General features: G+C 40.3%; 1 protein-coding gene across 14 annotated transcripts in view; it reads left to right on the top strand.

Moving 5' to 3' along the window:
• PLCH1 (phospholipase C eta 1) overlaps positions 1–23856 on the top strand; it is a 242633-nt gene that overhangs the window by 190105 nt on the left and 28672 nt on the right. For 11 of the 14 annotated variants that reach the window (XM_021069699.1, XM_013982146.2, XM_021069702.1 and 8 more), the window contains 4 exons: positions 2122–2229; positions 13132–13293; positions 19360–19431; positions 22557–22651. In XM_021069699.1, the coding sequence (XP_020925358.1) occupies positions 2122–2229; positions 13132–13293; positions 19360–19431; positions 22557–22651 (437 nt within the window). The remainder of the gene's footprint in view (positions 1–2121; positions 2230–13131; positions 13294–19359; positions 19432–22556; positions 22652–23856) is intronic. The other 3 variants (XM_021069700.1, XM_021069703.1, XM_021069698.1) reach the window with 1 other exon arrangement.

The following is a 23856-nucleotide window of genomic DNA, read 5'->3' as shown; positions in this document are numbered from 1 at the left end:
AAACCCAACTGTGCTAGTGGTCTTAGGGAGAGAGAAGTGGGTGTTGGAAAGAGTGCCATGGCAGGGGATGTGGAGAGCAGGAATACTAGAACTCACTGGAGCTTGAAGATCAGCCTGGGTAGTGGTCTGGAATGATATTGAGAAATTCATTATTATTTTTGGCTACCACGCATATGAACATCCTTCCATGTTTAAAAAATTTCCCCCCTCTTTATGTTTTAAGGAATAGTCTTGTAGAAGCTAAAAATGTTAGACGTTTTGTTTTTGCTATATTTCATTTATCAGAAGGGGTCACTAGGTCCAGCCCATGCTCCAGGGGAAGGGATTATGGGAGGGAATGAATAGCAAGAGATAGGAACATTGCGGGTACTTTAGAGGCTGCCTACCATAGTGACCTTGGCCACTTAGTCTCAGAGCCTGCTTCTGCTCTCCTGCCCTCCAAGATTCTGGGAGTGATTCAATTTCCTCTTAATATTCCTTCTGTTTGCAAGTAAGATGCTTTACTGATACAAATGGTTTGCTGCTCTAGAAGCCCTTTTTAGGCCCCTGGGCCATGCCTTCTACTTCTGCTCTTTATTTACTTGTACTTTTTCTGACTATATATTGTGAAATGTCAGGAGAAAGTGGACATCACCCATAATAAAAAGGAGAAAATGACTTATCACCTATAATAGTGTTACCCAGAGATTCTTAGTTTTAATAAGTGACCATATTTTCAGCCAGAGTTTTTCCCTGAGTTTTTATATATCATTGAGATCATAGCATGTTTATAATTCTATAACTTGGGTTTCCTACCACTTTGGTATAGGAATTCTTCCTTGTCCAAAAGCCCCTGATTCCTCAAGTGTGTTGGTGAGTAGTTTGAGGGGCATGTGCCAGCTGGGCAGGTGTCTCACTGCCTTGTCTGTGAAGGTGGGCTTGATTGGTGGAGACTGCACAGCCCAGCATGAGGGAAGGGCGTGTAGAACAAGCTGCTGGAAGGACGTGCCTGTTATGATGAGTCAAATACTTTCGAACAGAATGTCTGGCCCCAAGTCTGGTCTGATTTTTATTTGTAAATATAGTATCCCTATTTAACTGTATGTATGTATGTATGTATTTGCTTTTTAGGTCAGCACCTGCGGCATATGGAGGTTCCCAGGCTAGGCGTCAGATCAGAGCTACAGCTGCTGGCCTATACCACAGCTCACAGCAACACTGGATACTTAACACACAGCGAGGCCAGGGATCAGCCAGGGATCGAACCTGCATCCTCATGGATCCTAATTGGGTTCATTAACCTCTGAGCCACGAAGGGAACTCCCCCTATTTAATTGTATTTAATTGGAAGTAATACAACTAACTTTTCTCGAAAGCCTCTTACTCCTTTGTTTTGCCCCTAATTCAGACTATCTGACTAGTCGGTCTCAATTAATGATCAGCAGAGGGATAGCATTTAGTTTCATTTTTCAGTTTTTAAGTGCACACAGCATAAAACTTACCTACCATCTTAACCAATTATAAGTCCACAGTTCAGTAGTGTTACTATGTACATTCACATTGCCGTGTACAGTACTCTTTTTATCTTGCAAAACTGAAACTTCTTACTGATTAAACAACTCCCCATCTTTCCCACCACCCCCTTCTCCCAACCCCTGGAAACTGCTGTTTTACTTCCTGTCTCTGAATTTGGCTGCCGTGGGTTCCTCCTACGACTGGCTTATTCATTTAACCTAATATCCTCAAGGTTCATCCATGTTGTAGCATGAGTCAGATGTCCTTACTTTTTAAAGCTGAATAATATTTCGTTGTATGCATATATCACATTTTGTTTATCCATTCATCTGTTGGCAGACACTGGCTCATTTCTACCTTTTGTGAATTTTCATTTTTATTTTTTAATTGAAGTTTAGTTGATTTCTAATTTATAATATTAGTTTCAGATGTATAACATCTAATTCAATATTTTTATACATTATACTCAATTTAAAGTTATTATGAAATAATGGGTGTGTTTCCCTGTGCTATACAATATATCCTTATAGCTTCTTTATTTTACATATAGTAGTTTGTACCTCTTAAATCTCTACCCCTGTCTTGCTGAATTTTCATTTTTAAATTGAGTGTTTTGTTTCATTTCAGGGCAAGAAGTTGCCTTATCACCTTGGAGATGATGCAGAGGAAGGGGAAGTTTCTGATGAAGACAGTGCAGATGAAATTGAAGATGAATGCAAGTTCAAACTCCATTATGTAAGTTACATGCTTGGCCATAATTTTTACCTTCTGTATGCTGCAGTAAAACTTGCTGCTGTGTTGGAATTTTCACAGATATGGTGGCTTCAGTGTAAAAAGATATTTATTGAAAATTACTTTGTGTGCAGGCACACAGATTCCTAAATGTTTATTGAGTGAATGAGTCAAGGATTCTTCTGTCTTAGAAGGAATGTTAGTGATTAACCCATCTGACCCTCTCTCCAGGAACAAGTTCCCTCCTATCACAACTTGGTCAAAATTCAAACTGCAGTTGGAAATGTTACTGTCTGATGAAATAAACTGGCTTTATCATTGTCTCCCTGCTTCCTGCTAGTGGATCCACCATGCTCCCTGCCAAGGCTGACTCATAGAACCCAACTGCATGTGGGTCTGCTTCTCTAGAATGCTCATCCTGTCCCTAAGAGAATGTACCTTGGACCAGAGGATTCCCAAGCTCTTCCAGACATGGGTCTCTTGGCTAAATCTTTAACTTGCCACATCTTAGATAAAATGGCTAAGAATAGTTTGTCACCTAGTGGTGCTTCAGACCCCTGTCCTAGATCTAGGAGCTCCAGTTGTGGAAAAGCACCATCTAGCCGCGTAATCCAATGGAAATGCAAATCTGGAGGAATGTAAGGCTTAAAGACCCCACCTCCACCCCCTCGCCACCTCTTGGGGGCTAGGACTTACTGACCTCCTCCACCTTCTACAATTTAGTGATTGCCGGGATCATATAATAATCTGAAAGAAACATCTGCTCAGGTTAATTTGTTGTAGGGTTTACCGTTTCATTTCTACAGAAAAGCAGTGTTCCTCTAGATGTCAGGGCTATTGTGCTACCCTCTAAAAAAGAAATATTGTAAAAATCTTCTAATTTATATCATTGCCATGAATTCAGTGATTCATCATTAAAACAGTCTACTCTCTTCTAGATAATAGCAACTGTGATGGCTTCCTGTTAAAGGGAGCTGGTATTTTTTTTCAAAGAGGGCAAGAGCTTAGTGACAGCTGAAGCCTCTGTAGATAGTTTTTTCTTGACTTTAATGCATTTTAGAAGGGTTGATGTGAAGAAGATTCAGCTTGAAGTGAAAAAGAAAAATTATCATCTGCATTATTATAGCCTTTTAATATTAAATATTATATTTAATTTAATTTAATGTTAAAATTAACTAAATATTTAATTTCAATTAAATACCACTAATAGGGCTATGGTTACAGAAAATTTATCTGGACAGATTCACATAAGTGAAAATAGTTAATATTTTAGTCTTTTTTGCTATGCCAGCTATTGCAATTTTTGTAATTAATTACTTGTGATTATAGTTGATTTCATTCTTTTTTAAAGCTTTATTTTATGAACCAGATTTTAGTCTCTGAATTTCATTATCTCTGCCTCTTGTTTCCCAAAATGCTCGGTTGCCAGCCTCAGAATAGTCTATCACTTGGAAGCAAAGAATAGAGTCTTGACTAAGTTTTGTGTTTAGGAAATGCAGTTTCTGGTGAAATCGAGTGGTAGAAATTTAGCTACTATCACAAGAGTCACATATTGCTCTGAGTGAAACCCAAGTTATTCTAGTTCCTAACTCCACCCAGTAATGTAAATTTTCTTCTAATGTTAGTGAGCCTTCTAACTTTTCTAGGTTAAACATCTATACTTATAAAAGAGTGAGACAAAAAAGAGTTAGCTGTAGTTTTATAGAAACAAATTAGTAACTTCACCTGTGAAAATACCCAACTGGGTTCCCCTCAGTCTTCAGAGTCTCTTTGTTAATGTCTAGGTGTTAGACATACATACATTCAGGTAGTTTAGAACGTGATTCCATTTGGGTTCCGATTTGGGCCTAAGTGAATGTGAAGAGCGTCTTACCTGTAACATTTTACAGGTGTCTCTTTGTTATACTTTAGGAGAGAAAATACATCAAGAAACCAACATTCTGGTGGAAATCTATGAGATTTTTTTACTCATTTTTTCCAATCTTTTTTTTTTCTTTATTTTTGAGCTCTTCTGAGAAAAAGCAGTGCTGTATTTAGAAAGCCAAAACGTTACCCTGTAATCAGACAATTTCTAGTCCTGTTGTCAGCAGAGAGCTCAGATACCTTATCTGAGTATTGAATATAAATTGCCTGATCTAAACCCAGTATCTGATCGTATTTCTGCAAGAGAGGATGTACTGCGCATAGTTTGTATGAAACCAATAATTACCTTAGAGGAATTTAACCTCAGTTTTAAGTTAACAGAATGTGGTTAGATTTACAATTGTTATTACTACCATAAATATTAAAAATTTTAGCTTAGCATTCACAAACACTGGAATGCTAGCTCTCATGGGGCTTATGCAAGATTCATTTGCATATTTCAACCAAATTTTATTGAGAAACTCCTGTTGGAGATGCAGCTGACATGCTGTAGCTGTTGGGGTACATATCAATAAATAAAACAGACAAAAAGCTTTGCCTTCATGGAGTTTATACATTAATGGGAGAAGGGAGGATAGACAAGGACCAAAAAACAAGTAAGTAACATGTATCTTGTGTGCAGCAGTGACAAGTGCTAAAGAGAAAAAGGGAGGGAAGATGTGTAGATAGTGTGTGTGTGAAGGGTCTGTTGACGTTTTCGATGGGATGGCCAGAAAAGGTCTCACAGAGAAGGTAACATGTCAGCAAAGACTTCAGAGAAGTGAAGTTAGCCATGCTGGTATCTAGGGAAGAACGTTTTGAGGTAGAGGGAGCAGCATGTGCAGAGGTCAGAAGCAGGATTTGTGGCTCACCCAGCATTACAAGCAGCATGAGAGGCGGGACCCTCGTACCAGTTTCTTCTTCTCTTAGTCTACTGTCTAAGCGACTCAAACCACACTGAAAGCTTTTGCTCTTTTAAACACTTTCTGTTATTGAATTAATTGAATCTTTTAAGCTTCTGCCTGGCTATTTTGTGGCTTCAGCCATAGAGAAAATCTGGCTCATAATGTATAAGCTATAGGTAAAGCCATTGTGTTCAGTGACCCAAGAATCACACAGCCCAAAGACTCAGGGACAATTTCTTTTCAACCACAGTATAGTAATCTAGCAGATTTGATTCAATGAGGCCAGCTCACCATTATTCATCTTTATAGGGTCCTCTCATGTCAGTGTGCCTTACAGACTTTCCACTGCCATATTTCAACCTCACTGATTACTTTCCTCTTCTGCTGAGTTATTCAATTGTCTTTTTTTCTTGCTCTCTCTCTCTCTCTCTCTCTTGTGAACACCCATTGCTCATCCCATGAACACCAAGCCTTCCACCAAGTTTAAATTAGCCCTAGTAGAGTAACGCATAACTACCCTGTGTTGTATTAATACCCTAAAACCATTATCCGCTCTGTGTGTATGTCTCACACTACTCATTTTAATAAGTTTCTTCCCTTTCTACTTCCTTAGCTGCAGATTGACCTTCTTTCCTAAACTCTTTGTTTTAAGATTTAAGCAATTTTAAGGCAGATTATGAATCTTGTTGGTTTAAGACTTGTCAGCACTTTTGGAACGGGTGAGTTAACATCGTGAGATTGTGAGGTCCTGTTACTCAGTAAACACCCATGTGCCAGGCATGCTGTTTGCTGTTGCATCTTGTGTTCAGGGGAGAAAGAGTGGAAGGTGAGCTGAAGATCCCAGTTGTTTTCTAGTTCATGATACCACTTTTGCCTCCCGCTGGGCCAGAGAGTAAAGGTAATGAACATTTAAGCTCTAACATACATATGTTAGACCTTTATGTATATGTTTATATTTCAAAAGTATTGCCTTCTGAGAATTACTACTGCTGAGAAGTTTGGTAATAAGTCCTTCCTTTCTATTCTAGCCGTTCTGTAACTTTACCATTTTCTTTTTCTTTTTTACTTTTTTAGGGCCAAACCCGCAGCATATGAAGTCCCCAGGCTACGGGTTGAATCGGAGCTACAACTGCTGACCTATGCCACAGCCACAGCAACTTGGGGTCTGAGCCACATCTGTGACCTACAATGTATCTCACGGCAATGCCAGATTCTTAACCCACTGAGTGAGGCCAGGGAATGAACCCGAACCCTCATGGATCCTAGTCGGGTCATTAACCACTGAGCCATGAAGGGAACTCCCCCCCAGCTATCCTTTTAATTTCAATGACTATACCCTTGACTTGAAAAAATTTTTACTGTTTTTTTTTTTTTCATAGACATCTGTCCTTATTTTATTATTTGGCTTCTCAGTTTCTTGATCTTTTTATGGGGCAATTTCTTTATATCTTTGAGCATCTAAACATTCTTATTTTAAAGTGAAAAAGTGAATCTCCATTCCATGTGTTGATGTTTGTGGGACTCTGCCTTAGCATTAGTTTTCCACATGGGTTTTAGAATTTGGGGTTGAAGGTTCAATTTTTTTTTTTCTTTTGTTTTGGCAAACATTTAATTTTCATAAAGTTTCCTTTATGTTAGCATGCAGTTAACATTATTTTAAAGTGAAGGTTCAATTTTGAATGGAATGTTTTTCCCTTCCATTCTCCTTCTTTCTGTATTCAACCTTCAAATCTAGTGGTTCAGAGGTTGCTTTCATTTGAGCCCTAAGCAGCACCCCTTGAGGTCCCCACCTACACACACAGCACACCTGTGCCCCAAGTTCCTAACCAGACCTCCCATTGATTGGGAATTTTCTGTTGAAGATGTTACCCATCCAATCTCCAAGCCAACCAACATTTTGGTTGTCTTCTTACTTCTGCCTTTTTCGATATTAAATTTTGTATCTTCCACATAGTTTTTTTTTTTTTTTAATGTTTCCTGCTTAAAGACCCCATTCCACCTTTGTTTACCACCTTGGTTCCATGTTGTGAGACCACAGCATGTGGATAATCTTCAGCTTCTATTGTAAGATATAAATTCTTGGCCATGTTTGCCCACTGTGAATATGGAGCTCAGGTACATTTGCGATCTGCAGTGATCTTGTTATTTTATTGCGGCCAAGATTATGACTTTTCTCTTTGTTAGTTCTTTTATCACTGGAACAGAGGAAGACGCCCAAGCATGAATATACACAGTCGTTTATAAACCCGTATGTATATACAAATGTGCCTACCCAGACTTACATTCATTTTGGACTATATATATATTTTTAAGTATATAAAGATTGGTTGCTCTAATAATATTTTTAATTGTATGCTTAACAGCTCTGAAGAAACATTACCTTCTGCTACTTTTCTGACATTGTACTCTTATATTTTTTATACCTGAGCTAAAAAATCACCATTTAAATACCATTTTTTGAGCACCAGCACCAAGCTAAGGACTTTCTACATATAAGATTTCAGTTATCACACTAGTAGCAAATAATGAATAACTAACTTGACAAACTATTATGTCATGTGGTGTTTTGTTATTATTTTTTTGGATCAATGTGCAACAGCTTGATGTGAGATCTTAGTTCCCAAACTAGTGATCCAACCTGGGGTGCAGTGGTGAAAGTGCTGAATCTTAACTATTACACCATCAGGGAACTCCCTATGTCATGTGCTATTGACTTCATACAATGTGAATTCAGGGAAAAGAGAGCTGAGGTTGGGCTAGAATACCCAGAGTAGGTCAGGTGAAATACTGGGTGGGAGATTCGTCAAACACAAGCTTTGGAGCCAGACTGCCTAGGTGAGAGCCTGGCTCTGCCACCTGTTAATTGTATAATTCTGAAGAGTTTGCCAACCCTTCTATGCCTCAGTTTCTTTATTCTCATCTTCTAAATGAACATCAAAATAATATGTCAAAATGCATTTGTGTCTGTGTCTTGGCCTGCCTGCCACCTTCATAAGTCACATTCATGCTTCCAGGAAGGATCTGTCCCTGTTGGCCCTAAACTGTGGTAGGCGTGTCCTCTTCTGGCTGACATTGACATCTGACCTGAAGAAGCAGGTCTACAGTCCTAGGGGATTCCCATGACCTTGTACAAGTGCATTGTAAGACAGACAACAAAATCTTGAGAATCCTGAAGTCCACCCATTTTTCTCAATATCTTCCTGGGGGTTTCTACTGGTTAATTAAAAGAGCTATTAGTATTTGGGAGTTCCCGTTGTGGTTGACAAATCCAACTAGGAACCATGAGGTTGCGGGTTCCATCCCTGGCCTTGCTCAGTGGGTTAAGGATCTGGTGTTGCCGTGAGCTGTGGTGTAGGTCACAGATGTGGCTCGGATCCCGCATTGCTGTGGCTGTGGCGTAGGCCGGAGGCTACAGCTCCGACGAGACCCCTAGCCTGGGAACCTGCATGTGCCGCAGGAGTGGCCCTAGAAAAAGGCAAAAAGACAAAAAAAACCCCAAAAAAACAAAAAAAGAAAAAAACCTATTAGTATTTGAAAACATCTTGAGATAAACAGAAACAATACGGATACTGAATTCTGATTTTTACTGAGAACAACTGAACCAATATGCTCTCTAGTATAAGAATAAGCAATTTTGTTCACCTGAAACTAATATAAAATTGTAAATCAATTATACTTCAATTAAAAAAAAGTATGAGTTCTTCCAGTTGGAAAGGCAAGTCACTCTTATCCTCTGACATAGTTGCCTTAATTTGACTTTTTATGTACTCAAGGAATGAAATCATTTAACTGAAGAAAAAAGAAAAATTATTATCATGAGGGCTAAGTTCTTTCATACACTGTAAAGAACTTAGAACAATACCTGGCACATGATTTGTTCTTAATAAATGCTGGATACAGTCAGTAACAAGAATAACAGCTGCAGCACTATTGTTATGTCCTGAGCTGGTCCTTGATTGAGGAAAAGAAGGTGTTTTAAGGGGGCTAAGGGGGCAGGCAGGAGATAGTAGAGGACAGGAGTAGATGACAGCCTTGGATTGGCAGAGAAGCAGCTGCTCTTCAGCCCATGACACTCAGGTGACCAGCTTGGAAAGCTCTAAGGCTCCCACAAAGGGCAGCTAATAATTATCCTTCCTGTCTGCAGACTCTAGCCCTGTGAGGGGTTGGGGGCTGAGATATTTTAGGATGGTAAGATATTCCAGTGTTTTGTTTTGTTTTTAAGGTGAAGGTCCTTAACTTTGTCTACACAGTGGAATGACAGGGGAGCTTTCAAAAATCCCAGTGCATAGGTCCAAGCCCAGAGATTCCTATGTAATTGGCTTAGGGTGTAGTCTGGGGTTTTGCAGCATCCCACTCCCCAGGTGATTCTAGTGTGTAGTAGAGATAGAGCACCACTGCTTGAGAGTCCCTCTTTAAGGGGCAGCCCCTCCACCCCACTGCCTCCCCTTTCCTGCTGCTTCCCAGCCTGGGGTGGTCAGCCCTCTGTCTTTCTAGTGATCTTTTTGTTTTATGCTGGAGATGAAACAAGTGTATGTTCAGTGTTTGATTTATTTCTGTGTGGTCGATATTCCTGGATCATACTTATTTCACAGAAATGGGAATTAGGAACCCTGATTGCTTCTCAGGTGGAAAGTACTCCTGTCCAAATTGAAGGGCTGCCCTCCCCTCCCCCCACTCCAGCTGCAACCTCCTCCCTCTCCCGCTGGCTCGCTGGCTTGGGGAACAAAAGATCATGATGCATATGGCTTTCAGCTGTGGTCTGCAGCTGCCTGGTGGCTGACAGGTTGTGAGGTCAGGTGTCCATCTCAGCTTTCTTTTTATTAGTGTTATTGTGTTCCAGGGCCAAATGATAATATATTAGTGAAAACTCAGCCACATATTTATTCTCATGCTGTATTTCACAGGGAAGAAAAAGATCAACAGACAGAAATATCATTCCTTCAGCAACTCCCAGTGTTGAGAGGATGTGAAGTGAATAATTATAGTCTTTGTATCATGCATTCATTATTTCACCAGCACCAGTCAGCCTGCCTTTGTATTTTAATCCTTGTTTTGCTGATGGGGAAAGTGTTTGGACATAACTGCTACAGTTCACATCCTCGCTATCTCCTGCTTCTCACGCAACCCTGAGTCAGGAAAAGAAACTGATGCTTCTTTGGGGCATTTGTGTGACACGGGCACACTAGGGACTCTTCCACACTTTCTCCTTTGGACTTGCGAGCACACATGCTTCCTGCAGGCTCTGGATCACCTGATAAAATGTGTTGGGAGTTCCAGACCTAAACTTCCTTTCTTGGATTCACCTCTGACCTTAAATCATTTCTACTCTTTTTTCATAGAGATATTTTGGTGAGGTATTTCCCAGGTGTCATATAGGACTAATGGTTGTTTAAAATATGAGCCTGCTCATGATCAGTTTGGCTCAAGAATTTTTCTTTTCTTTTTTTTTTTCTTCTTCCTTTTTTTTGGTTTTGTTTTGCTTTTTAGGGCTGCATCCACAGCATATGGAAGTTCCCAGACCAGGGATCGAATCAGAGCTGTAGCTGCTGGTCTACACCACAGCCACAGCAACACGGGATCTGAGTCACATCTGTTACCTACACCAAAGCTCATGGCAATGCCGGGTCCTTGACTCACTGAGCAAGGCTAGGAATCGAACCCACATCCTCATGGATACTTGTCAGGTTCGTTTCTGCTGCGCCACAAAGGGAACTCCAAGAATTTCTTTTTCTATGACAGTATAAAAGGGATGGTCACAGCACTGGATGGTGAAATAGACACAGAATTTTGAATTGGAAGTCTTGGGTCCCAGTTCACCACTGCTTAGGCTTGTATGTTTGGACAAGTTGTTGAATCTTTCTACCTCTGAGTAAAATTTGGCTTCATTATGAGTAAAATTGGCTAGTCCTATGCTTCCCTAAAAGGTGTTGGGGACTCAAATGAAGCATTGTTATGTAGCAGTGCTCTTGGGCTTCAGCACAGCCTTTTCTGTTTCCCTGTGATCTTTTCCCCATGTTCATGTGGTTTCTAGTTCTCACTGATGCTATTTTCTCCAGGCTTTTGCTCATATTGGAATGCTGTCACCCTCCTCTTTGCCAGATTATCAACTTTTTTTTTTTTTTTTTGGCCACACTAGTGGAATGTGGGAGTTCCGGGCCAGGGACTGAACTTGCACCATAGCAGTGCTAATGCCAGATCCTTAACCTGCTGAGCTACTAGAGAACTCCAGTTTATCAACTCTTATTCATTGTAGTGTGTTGATTTGTGGCCACCGAAAGATAGATCCAACTCCTACCTTCTAGTACCTTATTTGGAAAAAGAGACTTGGTAGATGTAATTAAGTTAGGAATCTTGAGATGAGATCATTCTGGATTTACTGGGTGAGCCTTAAAATCCAATGACAAGTGGCCTTTTTTTTTTCCTCAGGATTAACTTGCCCTTTATTAACATTAAGGGATACATAGGAGGCGGTTATGTGGAGACAGAGGCAGAGCCTAGACTTCTGCTGCCACAAGCCAAGGAATGCTTGGCACCACCATGAATTAGAAGAAGCAAGGAAGAATTTTCTCCTTCAAGCCTTTGAGAAGGGTGTAGCCTTGCAGATGACCTGATTTCATACATCTGGCCTCTAGAATTGTGGGAAAATAAATCTCTCTTGATTATAAACTATTAGGTTTTTGGTAGTTTATTACAGCAGCCACAGGAACCTAATACACCCATGTTTAAAGGCTTAGCTCAAATGTGCACTGCTCCTTGAAGTCTCTCCTGCATTCCCAAGGCCAGACAAGGTGCCCCTCCTCTGTGTACCCCTCTGTCACCCTATTACACCTGTTGTGTAACTGTTCACTGATGTGTCTGTCTTCTCTGTGACATGGAGTGTTCTGTGACAGTGGCATAGCAGCTCAATACATGCTTATTTTATGGAAAATACCCTCAAACTCTCACTCTTATTAAATCCCCCACTAGTACATTGGCCTGGGCTCTTAGTGCCCATAGCAGGAGCCAGTGTGCCTGGCTTTTCATCTGTAGGTACCTTTCCTCTTTCTGCGCACCCTGCCAGGTTAATATCATTTCTAAAATATGACTCAGACCCTTGTCTACCCAGAGACTCTCAGAACCCCTGTTGTGCTGGTCATCTGTGCTCTTGCAGGCAGCTGTGTGGACCACAATAGGATATTTGGGGACATAGCATTCTTAGCCTAATGGGGTGTTTGCTCCTTATGTCAAAGGCAAGCTCTTTTCCACCTTCACATCTCCTCAGGACCTGAGGGCCTTCATTAAGGTGGAATGCCTCACTCGTGGGATATATTAAAGATATTCATACTGTGATATTAATACAGGGAAATTCAATAACCTAACCTGATGTAGCCCCCTTTTTTTTCACAAATTTCTTTTTATATTGATTGTGAAAATGAATTACTGAAAAACGGCCCATTCTGCAGTTTAATGGCAATTTAGTAACAAATTTGCAAGTGAAAAAATGGACCTTAAACTTTGGATGAGGACTAGGAGAATCATTCTGGTGGAGGAGTGCCCCTTCCTTGCTTTTGGGTGGGTTGGTCTTTGGCAAATGGCTAAACAATTTACAGAAATGTGTTGGACAATGGGAGAGGTGAAGTTGTTGACAGATGTAGTGAGCAGAGCCTGGGCCATTGATTTCAGGTAGAACAAGGTGGCCAAAAGACTATGCTAAATGAGACTTCTAGGAAATCTGTGTCCCTTGGTCACCTAAAAATTGCATAAGTTACATAAGTCATCATCTGGACCCAGGCAGAGCTTTGTTATCCAAAATATTTGAAATTAGTTGTGATCCTAAAGTAACCTTGATCAACTTATTTAACTTCCCTAAACATTAGATTCTGCATCTCTGAAGACTTATATAAGGTTGCTGAAAGGTGAATGTGGTCCCAGTAATCATGATTGTACGGTACTGGTGAAGGGGTGTGGGGAGAAGGACAAAAATGGTTCAATAAGCTTATCTTCTTACAGGTAATTGAGAGAGAAATTATAGAAGAAATACTGGCTTGAGTGAAGGGTGTGCTGTAAGTGATTCTGTGTTTCTTAAGGGAAATTATTTCCATTGCTTAATTCTTTGCAGAATAATGGGACCACTGAGCATCAGGTGGAGTCTTTCATAAGGAAAAAACTGGAGTCACTGTTAAAAGAATCTCAAATTCGAGACAAGGAAGATCCTGATAGTTTCACAGTGAGGGCACTACTGAAGGCCACGCATGAAGGCTTAAATGCACACCTGAAGCAGGTATACAATTCCCTCTTGTATTTGTCCTTCAGCAGGAAAAAGAAAGCACGTCATACTTTATTTCTGATCATTTGTCATTTGTGGAATGCTTTTTCACTTTCTTCCATTTCTATCCTCATATTGCTGGAGAAATGAAAATTGCCTATTGCAAAGTGATGTGAGAAATAGCAGATTAAAGTGGATGAATGGGGATGGAAATGACTCATGCACTGGTTCACCAGGCCCCTCAGGACAAAGCCTATGCCCCTGCATTCACCTTTCCCATGTGTACCCAGGTGAGGGTGGCTCATTCAGGTGGCCTCGATGCCCTGTTGATCACCCCTCCTGAATGTGTCTATCTGTTCACTTCTCCATGGCTGTGTCCTAATTCAGGCCAAAGTTAACTCTCACCTAGACTTCTCCTGCCCTCTTTTTTCTTTTTAGGCCTGCACCCGAGGCTTATGGAAGTTCCCAGGCTAGGGGTCGAATCAGAGCTGCAGCTGCCGGCCTACACCATTACACCACAGCCACAGCAATGCTGGATCTGAGCAGCATCTGCAAGCTACACCACAGCTCATGGCAATGCAGGATCCGTAATCTACTGAGCAAGGCCAGGGATCAAACCTGCATCCTCATGGATACTAGTTGGGTTCATTACCGCTGAGCCACAGCAGGAATTAAATCTGTACTTTCAAATGAATTGCAATGGGAGAATTTAAGGAAATTCTGATTAACAGTAGACAGTACTTTGGATATGTGTCTTACCCATTTACTTACTTGTCCTCTTTCAATCCAACCTTCACTTTGAAATCAGCTTGATGTTTTAAACATGCAAATCTGATCATGTCACTCCATTGTTCAGAATTTTTCAGTGGCTTCCCATTATGCTTGGGATAATTTACAGACTCTTAAACTAGGCCTTCAAGGACCTACTTAATTGCTTCCTTGCTTACCTCTCCTGTCTCTTCTCCCCATCCTCCCTATCACACCACCACACACAATTGTCATGCCAGCCACAGCTGTCTAAATGCCATGGTCTTCCTCACATTCTGTTTCCTCTGCCTGGAACACTCATTTCTACATCTCCTCTAGCTAACTTCTACTTAAATTGCAGCATCAGTGTGGTGTTCTAAATGAGTGCTGCCTTGACCCCTGTATTAGGTTAGCTATCACCTTTATATTATTGATGGTAGCCTGTTATGTCTTCTTTTTTATGAAAAATTTTTTTAATTAAAAAAATTTTTTTTACAAATTTGTAGTTATTTGTTCAATATCTGTCCTCTCAACTGGACTGTAGAGTCCATGAAGAAGGGAACCATGCCAGTCTTTATTACCATTATTATTCTGACTCGTATAGTGCTTGGGACTTGTATGACCTTCATGTATAGTTGTTGAATGAATGAATGATTTGGTCTCTGGTTGAGATTTATTTTGCTTTCTAATAAAAATATCACAAATGGGCCAGGAAGAGGGGTCATTTGTTTATTGATGCTATCATTTCAGGACATTGAGGGCATTTATTCTGGCCCAGAGCGGATCCATGTGGTCACTGGCTTAACAGCCCTCCTTGCTATTGCCACCTGTCCTCAGAACTCAGAGCTACCCAGGCAAAGGGAAGGTCATATGTGGTGGTGACCACCCTTGGATCTGAGGGACCAGCTTTGGCGGTTACTTTCTAAACCCTATACAAGTTCAGCCTTTCAATCACCGGACTGTTTCTCATGTCTGTTTAGTTTCCAAATAGAGAAAACCTAATTCAAAATAGCTTAAATAATGAGGAAAGATGTTGGGTTAGGTAAGCGGCAAGTTCATCTGCAGTGTGGCCTTCAAGGTGGGCTTAATTCAGAGGCTCAGCAGGGTCACAAAAGATCTGTCTCTGTTTACCTACCACGTGCTTAGCATCATCCCATGTCTGGTTCCCCCTGTCTTGGTGGTTTCAGGGTGACTGCTAATGGGCCCCCGAGCTATGTGTTTCTTGGTTCAAGTCCAGAGAGAGTGAGACAGTGTATGTGCATCATGCCAGCAAACCAGAGGTGGTGCTGAGCTTTGACGGGGCACTTAGCTCACGTGTCCACCCCTGAGCCAATCTCTGTGGCCTCGGTTATATGTCCTTCTTGGAACAGCAGTTTGGCAAGGGTATAGGATAATATTGGCTTGCTGATGCCTATGAGAACTTACCCTTAGAACTGACTTGAAGGTTAGCCTCTCTGAAATAGCACGCCAGAGGGGTGGAATGGAATGTTGGCGAGACAACCAAAATGTCAATTACGGCATTATTGCCCTTACAGTTTATCATACAATTTTGAATTTTCATAACATTTCTAAATCCTCTGCCTTCCTCCCTGCCCCTCCAGCCTCTTATTTTCAACTACACAAATACCTGTGAAATTACACTCCATTAGCCCAGCTTGATTTCTGCTTCTTGTCCCTGGTGAATTGGCTAGTCTGGGCCAATCAATTCCCAGTAAGTTTTTGGAGCAGTCTTTGCTCCAGCCCAGATCATTCCAATTGGAAAGGCAACAGCAGGTCTTGGAAAATTTTGAAGAAACAAAACAATTCTATCTTTCTTTTTATGGAAAAGATCCTGGTGATAATTTTCCCTCAGGCAAGATGGCAAGGGACCTCAAATTTCAGAGACGTAGTAGGACAAAGCCCATCCTCCTTTTTCTTATTTTTTCACTCCCCTTAAATCTCAGTGACTACAATAGTGCATTAGATTTGGACACTCAGATCCAAGGTCACCACCATATTATTAGAAGTAAATGGATCCTCAACTTTAAGAAACTGAACTATTAAATGTTAAGGTTTTTAACCCTACTGTTGTGTTAGTTTTTAAAATAAAATATGGTTTTGGTTCAGTGGGCAAGCAAAGACAAGTTACTGTTGAGACAAGTCCATCTGTGTCAGATACACATGTGAGTGTGGAGCCAAGGCTGAGAATATGGGTTCAGGAAAGCACATCACTCTAGCTCCTTCCTTCTTGGATGGTTGCTCAGCAGTGCAGTACTGGGTTCTGCTTGTGCCATTTTCCCCCCAGAGATCCTTGAAATAAAACAAGAGTGAAATTCTCATCCTTCATGCTGGAAGAACTTAATAAACAAGAAGGGTGCCTGACTTCTTTAGAGTTCTTGAATTCATGCCTTTCTTTATACCCAGCTGTGGCTGCCTGGGTGGCCTTAATTATTCCCTAAATGGACCTTCCCAGCTCTCCCACTGTCCCGCTCCCTCCAGTCTCTCACTTATAATACTCCCATAGTGATATTTCAGAATTGCACATCTGATCATGCCATTCTCCTATTTTAAACCATTCAAAGGCTCTTTGTAGTTTGGAGGATGAAGTTCAGATTGCAAGCCATAGCCCAAAAGATCCTTTTTCTATGATCCGACCCTGACCTTGACTCATCCACTAATGCACATGTGTATAGTACAACTCCCTTCTGCCCTTCCTTCCTTCCTTCCTTGTCTTTTTAGGGCCTCATCTGAGGCATATGGAGGTTCTCAGGCTAGGGGTCCAATTGGAGCTGTAGCCTCCAGCCTATGCCATGCCACAACAATGCCAGATCCGAGCCAGGTCTGTGACCTACACCACAGCTCACGGCAACACTGGATCCTTAACCCACCAAGCGAGGCTGGAGATTGAACCCACATCCTCATGGATGCTAGTCAGATTCATTAACTGCTGAGCCATGATGGTAACTCCTCCTTCTGCTTTTTCTTTGTTTCTTGGAAAGTACTACCTTCTTAGCACTTGGCCTTTGTGGTTTTTCTTTCCTTGGCCAGGGCATACTTCGTCTTCTTCACCTCACATAGATGATGATGTCTGCCTGTCTTCTGGCTTATGCTTTTGTAATGTGTCCCCTTAAAAGTCCTCTTTGATCCTCTCGTCTAGGTAGATGGCCTTCCTGTGCCTCCAGACAGTGCCCCAAAACTTCCCCATCATAGTTATACACAGTTATAGTTAAATTTCTCCATCTTATTATACTGTCTTGCGATTAATTGTCTCCAAGTAACATTGCAAGCCCATGGAGGACAGAGTCTGCATCTCTCTTGCTTGTTGTCTCCGTTGTATTCATGTCATGTTCTAGCACAAAGTCTGATCCATGAATTCAGTGAAAGATGTGGGGCTGGTGCTCAAGGAGAGGTCAGGTTGGGGAGAGGTATTTGTGTATATTCCTCTTGTACATAAAGAGCGAAGGTAGAGTGGGAGAAAGGGAGCAAGCCAGGGACGAGATGTATAACTCCACAAAATCCCTATGTTATCACTAACTAGTTGTGTAACTTCAGGCATATTATCTAACTTCATTATATTTTGGTTTTTCTTATCTGCAAAACTGGGATTTTAATTATACTTATCTCCAGAGATGGTTATATATATTAGGTGAGAATGTATGTAATGCACTTAGTATAATCCTTGGGAAAAGCAGGTGCCTATTAAAGAAGATGACTTTATACGTTAACTCGCCTGGGACAGCCCCACTTATACGTATTGTCCCAGAGTAATTAATTATTAGAAGTGCCCCATTTCACTCTAAAGAGTCCTGTTTTAGGCAATAGGTGACATGGTCTCCCTACCAATAGATGAGCTCCTATAGAACTAGAAAGGAACTCAGAGGTTAATTGATCCATTCCTCCCCACTTCACAGATGAGAGGACTGAGGTCAGGAGAACCTGTGGCTACTTGGTGGCAGAACTGGGTCTCTTAGCTTGTAGAACAGTGTTATTTCTATAACCACATCTGATTACTTTATTAATTCCAGGGTTTTTGAATAGTTGATGATCAACTTTAATTGATCTTCAAAGGTAGTCAAAACATATAAACTATTCCACTAAAATTACCCTGTAAACCTGCTCCCCACCCTCCTCTGGTGTTTTCTGAACTGCCTCTTTCCCCAACCCTGTTCTCACTCCTCCCTGTCCCCATCCCAAATTGATCAGTCTCTATGGATAATATGTAAATTCTCTCCCTGACCTTTTGATTTTGAGTGGTTTTGCTCATCCATACATATTCCCTTTACAAGATTATCTTTGTTCAGCTGAAAGTCCTGGAGGTGGGGGGCTGTTGGTCTGTCCTTATATCCTGTAATTCACAGTGAGTTCACCTAATACGTATTTTTAGGGATAACAATTGTATAAGAGTCTAAATCTTTTAGCAGTGTGGCCTTTCTGTCCCCTAAAGTAAAGAGATCTCTAGCCTGGAAAATTAATTCATATGAGGATTTCAGAGGCTACAATCTGTTTCTTGTGTTCACCACAGAGGGAATGATTTTAGTGAACAGATAAGCTTTGTTGTGGCTTACTTTAAGGAAAATAGGGAGTTTCCGTCGTGGCTTAGCTGTAACGAACCCGACTAGTAACCACGGGGATGCGGGTTGATCCTGGCCTCGCTCAGTGGGTTAAGGATCCAGCATTGCTGTGGTGTAGTTCAGTCATGACTCGGATTTGGCATTGCTGCGGCTCTGGCATAGGCCTGCAGCTATAGCTCTGATGCGACCCCTAGCCTGGAAACTTCCATATGCTGCAGGTGCACCCCCAAAAAGAAAGAAAAAAAAAGAAAGAAGAAAAACAGTCTTATTAGATATACTTATACTTTATTTATTATTAATGTTTCCACATTCCAAATAGCAACCTTCAATTAATGTGAATCATTTTGTATTCAACCAAATTGGCTCTTAATGACTGTTTGTTATTTTTCCAAATGAAATCTACTTTTAACTAAAGATGATTTATGCCCCCTCAGGGCATTCAGAAGAATGCATCCTGTGCTGTGGAGAGCCTTGTGAACAGGCACCGGGAGGCCTGCACACCTGGGCATCAGTGAGAAGCCCGGAACCCCAGCTTTGGGATGCTATTGGCAGTTGCCATCCCCTGGTGGTGCCCAGGCTTCTCTGTCAGTGTCCCCGCTCCCCCTCCCCCAAGGCAGACACAGCCACCTTCAGGGACATGGCCGGTAGAGCAGGAAGAAAGGGGCAGGATGTGCTTGCTGCTCACTTAGAGACAGAAGAAGAGAGGCAATGCCATTCTACTGGAATTAAGGAAAAAACAAAAGCGAATAAGAAAAAATAGTCATATTATGCTTTATTTACTTAGCATCCAGATGTGAAGGAAAGTGGAAAGAAAGCACATGGACGATCCCTCATGACCAACTTTGGAAGACATAAGGTATGAATTAAGAGTTATAAATATGCATATTTCAATTGATTGAAAGTGCCTGGAAGGTAACAGGAGAATTTATCATCATGACCTTGGACTAACTGAAAGTTTCTTACACAGGACCCCAGAAAAGGAAAACACTCATAATTAAACTACTCTAAAACTTAAGAATGTCTGTTCATTAAAAGCATCAAGAGCACATGGCGTACTGGAAAAGAATATTTTCAATACACATATGCCACATAGGACTTGTATCCTGAATATATAAAGAATTTCTCCAAATCAATAAAGATAGTCACCCTAATTTTTTTTTTAAATGGGCAAAAGACTTAAATGCACTTCACAGGGGAAGATATCCAAGTGACTAATATGGAAAAGGTGCTCACCCTTACCAGTCCTTTGGGGATTGCAAACTAAAATGATGATGAGATTCCATATACACCCACCATAACAGCAAATGTAAAGAGATGGACAACATCAAGTGTGAGGAAGGATGTTGGGCAGGTCGATCTTTCATAAACTGCTCATTCGAATCTGCATTTGTGCATCTACTTCCGCACACTGTTTCCCCATATCTACTAAAGCTGCTGAATGAACCAGGTCTTATCAGTTCAATTGTGGTTATGAGTCATGACACTGAAACAATGATATTTATAGTGACATTATTCCTAGTAGCACTAACAGGAAACAGTTCAACCATCTATCAGTAATAGAATGAATAAAAATTGTGGTGTATTCACATGAGGGCATATTTATCAACAAGGAGAATGACAAAATTACAACTTCCTGCAGTATGTTCTTTGTAAACATATCATTGAGCAAAAGAATCCAGATCTAAGAGAGTACATGCAGTTTGATTCCTTTTATATGAAGTTCAAAAACGGCAAAATAAAAACAAAAACAAAAAACCTATGGGATAAAATTCAGGATGGTAGCTACCTTCAGGGAGAAGGTGATGACCAAAAAGGGGACTCCGAAGGCAGATGATATTCCATTTCCTCACTTGGGTGGTTACACTCTGTGGGAAGTCATCATGTTGTACTGTTCTGATTCTTGTACTTTTCTAAATGTGTGTGATACTTAAATTAAAAAGTAAAATATGTTAACTAAGAAATCAATTATTGGGTGATGAACTTTATGCATAAGGTTTCTCCAAGGCCATCTTTTATACTTCAAGGCATGGTGTATCAATATTTCCTGCCCCATCAATAGGATAACTTATTAAAAGTTTGGATAAAATAGTCATAATAAACTGAAAACAACTAAAGTGTTCTCCCATAAAGGCTGCTTATGTAAATCGTGATTCATTCACACGATGGACAATTATGTAGTTGTTCAAAGATGATCACCCTGAAGAGCTCAACATGAAAAACATTAAATAAAAAAGTAAGATGAAAAATTGATTATATGGTATATTATCCATGATGGGATGTGTCAAAACTGTATGTAAGGAAAATATATCATCATTTCTCCAATTATCTATCATTGGTACTTCATTACTTAGTCCTATTTTTTGCATTTTATATTTTAAAATGAACCTAAAAGAGATTTATTGTTGTAACACCTTAAATTGCTCACTGTTGGTGGAATTGAAGAATATTTCATTTCTTGATTACAACTACTCATTTAAATTAAAACTGTTTTCCAAAGTAAACCTTTTAGAGAGTTTTTAAGCTACTATAGAATTAGGATTTATTATGTCTCAAGTCATAAGAATGAATGTCCACAAGACTAGATTATTATTTTAATAAATACTAATAGTATTTAAAATTGGATGTTAATATTATGTGGCTTCCAGAATGACTTTCCATGTCTTCTTATTTAATCATCACAAAACTAATAATCCTTTAGAATAAATGTTTTTGTCCTGCCCTTAAAAAAATCACAATCGGTTATAATTTCCTTTTATAACTTTTTTTAAAGTTTTTGGTTGCAACCTTGGTATGCAGAAGTTCCCAGGCCATGGATCAGACCTGTGACACCGGAGTGATCCAAGCCACTGCAGTAACCCCATGTGCCACAAGGGGACTCCAAAAAGAAAAAAAATATATCACAATTGGAAGCCTGGAAGGTTAGTCAATTTATCTGCTTGTTAAGAGGCCTATCTGGAGCATGAAATCATAAGGTGCTTGGGTTCCTTTATCATGTACATTGAGATTCTCAAGGCATAAATAAGATCTGAAAAGGTTCCAGACTAAATTGGTACCTGGCTCTCAGTGCACTAGAGTTGAGTGTGTTTATGCCAACCATATAGCTTGATTTTTTATTTTCTGGGAATGAGAAAATCTAGAAGGTCTTAGAGTTCTATGGTAATGTGTGGATGGAGTCCCTTTCCTTTTCTAAGCTACATTCCTCAGATGTCCAGGGTACTCTGTCTGAAAGTCTTAGTTTGGAGAGGTTGTGTTTTTGGTGACAAGGTTTTCTGCAGTTACTAGGGTCCTTCAGCTTTGTTTGTATTGTTGAGGTATGAGTTCGCAAGTATTGGAGTTATCTCCAATGTGGTGGAGATGAAACTGCATCATTCCTAAGGGGTTTTCTGTCTAACAGCTAATCTGTCCAAAGGCACCAGATTACTGCTATGATCTTTCAGCCTGAATCATAGGTAACAATTTTCACTGTGTTCTAGAAATTAAAAAGAATCAAAAGTTTGGTAGAACAGTTTGATTTAGATGGGTTTTTGAGCACATACTAAAGAAAAGCAGGAATGGTAGTTATTCATTTTAAAAATTACTACTTTTTAAAAAACAAATCTGCCTTTTCTAAGCAAGTCAATAGGAATAGTGAGGTTCCCATATAAGAGGATACTTTATCCCTTATAATCACTTAATTGGATATTACCACTTTGACCCTACTCCTCATAGAGAACTTTAGTGCATGACATGCACTTTATGTGGCTTAGAAGTTGGTTTTAAAGCATGAAGGCCTTAGTTTTGCCTTAGTATCTTAAGGTGAATTTTGGCTATAAACATGCTTGTTATTAATGGTGAGGCGAGCTGCAATATTTGGTCAGTTTTTTCCCCTCCAAGTTACTGTCCCTGTGTATGCATGTATTTTAAAAGCCCATTTCGTTCTCTGTGTGTTGTAGATTTACCTAATGCAGTGAGTCTTTGTTAAGTTTACTTTGATTTTTCTAGCAGAAAACAACAAAATCACGGTCTAAGTCTTACAGTACTGATGATGAAGAGGACACACAGCAGAATCCTGGAAAGGAGATCGGCCAGCTGTACCGGTAAGAAAGCGCTCCACATTTCTCGCTCAGACTCCTAGGGACTCTCCAGCCCTATCAGTCTGTCTCTTTGGGGTGTATGAGTCTAGAAAATCAGATCCCAAGGTAAAGAGCTCAGTACCGTGGGACACGTGAAGATCAATGGTATATGAGATGATAATACACATAGGGGAATTGCATTGCCTGGTGCAATGAGCGTTTAATAAATGCTGGCTGTGGCAGTTGTCAGGTCAAAATTGTCTTCAGAGAAGAGAGAGAGGCCACGTGAACTAGTACAGAAGCACTGTCACAGGAGTCCGAAGGAGAAGATAGGTGATGAGCACATGCGAAGAGCCAGGGATCTGAAATCAGCCAGATTTCAAACTCTTGTTCCTCCAACTTTAACATGGGGCAAATTAGGCTTGTCATGTGTATTTGTTTCTTAGGGTCATTGAAAGGATTAAAGGAATGAAATGTACTTAGCCTGATGATCCCTACCCCTATTAAGTGCCCCAAAATATTAGCTGCTCTTTTCTTTATTATTGCCAGTAGAATTTGGGATGAGTAAAATGACCGTAATTTTATTTTATTTATTTTTATTTTTTACTTTATTTTTTGTCTTTTTAGGGCTGCATCCATGGCATATGGAGGTTCCCAGGCTAGGGGTCTAATTGGAGCTGTTGCTGCCGGCCTACGCCAGCGACACAGCAACGCCAGATCCGAGCCATGTCTGCAAACTACATTACAGCTCACGGCAACACCAAATCCTTAATCCATTGAGCAAGGTCAGGGATCGAATCTGCAACTTCATGGTTCCTAGTCCGATTCATTTCCGCCAAGACGGGAACTCCAATGACGGTAATTTTGGGGCTTGAATTGTGATACATGATTTGATGCAGGATTTTCTGACAGATTATGTACACAGTGAGTCTCACAAAGGAATGTAAATTATATCATTCATAGATAGGCATACAAACATGTGCACATGTACACACCCACACACACTTCTGTGACTTTCTTGAAAAACTAAAATGTTTTTTTTGAAGCATAGAGATTCTGCAAGAATGAATCACATTTAGATTTCAGTTAAGTTCGATATTTGAGCTTCACTTCAACAAAATGTCCATCCATGAAATAGTAACTAATTAGTAAGGGCAAAGGAGATATATAGGGTCTTTACCTTTAGGGTATAAAAAATTCAGTATGTAGTTACATTATAGGATATAAGA

Source organism: Sus scrofa, chromosome 13, assembly GCF_000003025.6.
Source record: "Sus scrofa isolate TJ Tabasco breed Duroc chromosome 13, Sscrofa11.1, whole genome shotgun sequence".
In the NCBI taxonomy this organism is placed as follows: domain Eukaryota; kingdom Metazoa; phylum Chordata; class Mammalia; order Artiodactyla; family Suidae; genus Sus; species Sus scrofa.
Note: the sequence above shows the minus strand (reverse complement) of the source record. Positions and strands in the feature narration are given on the sequence as shown.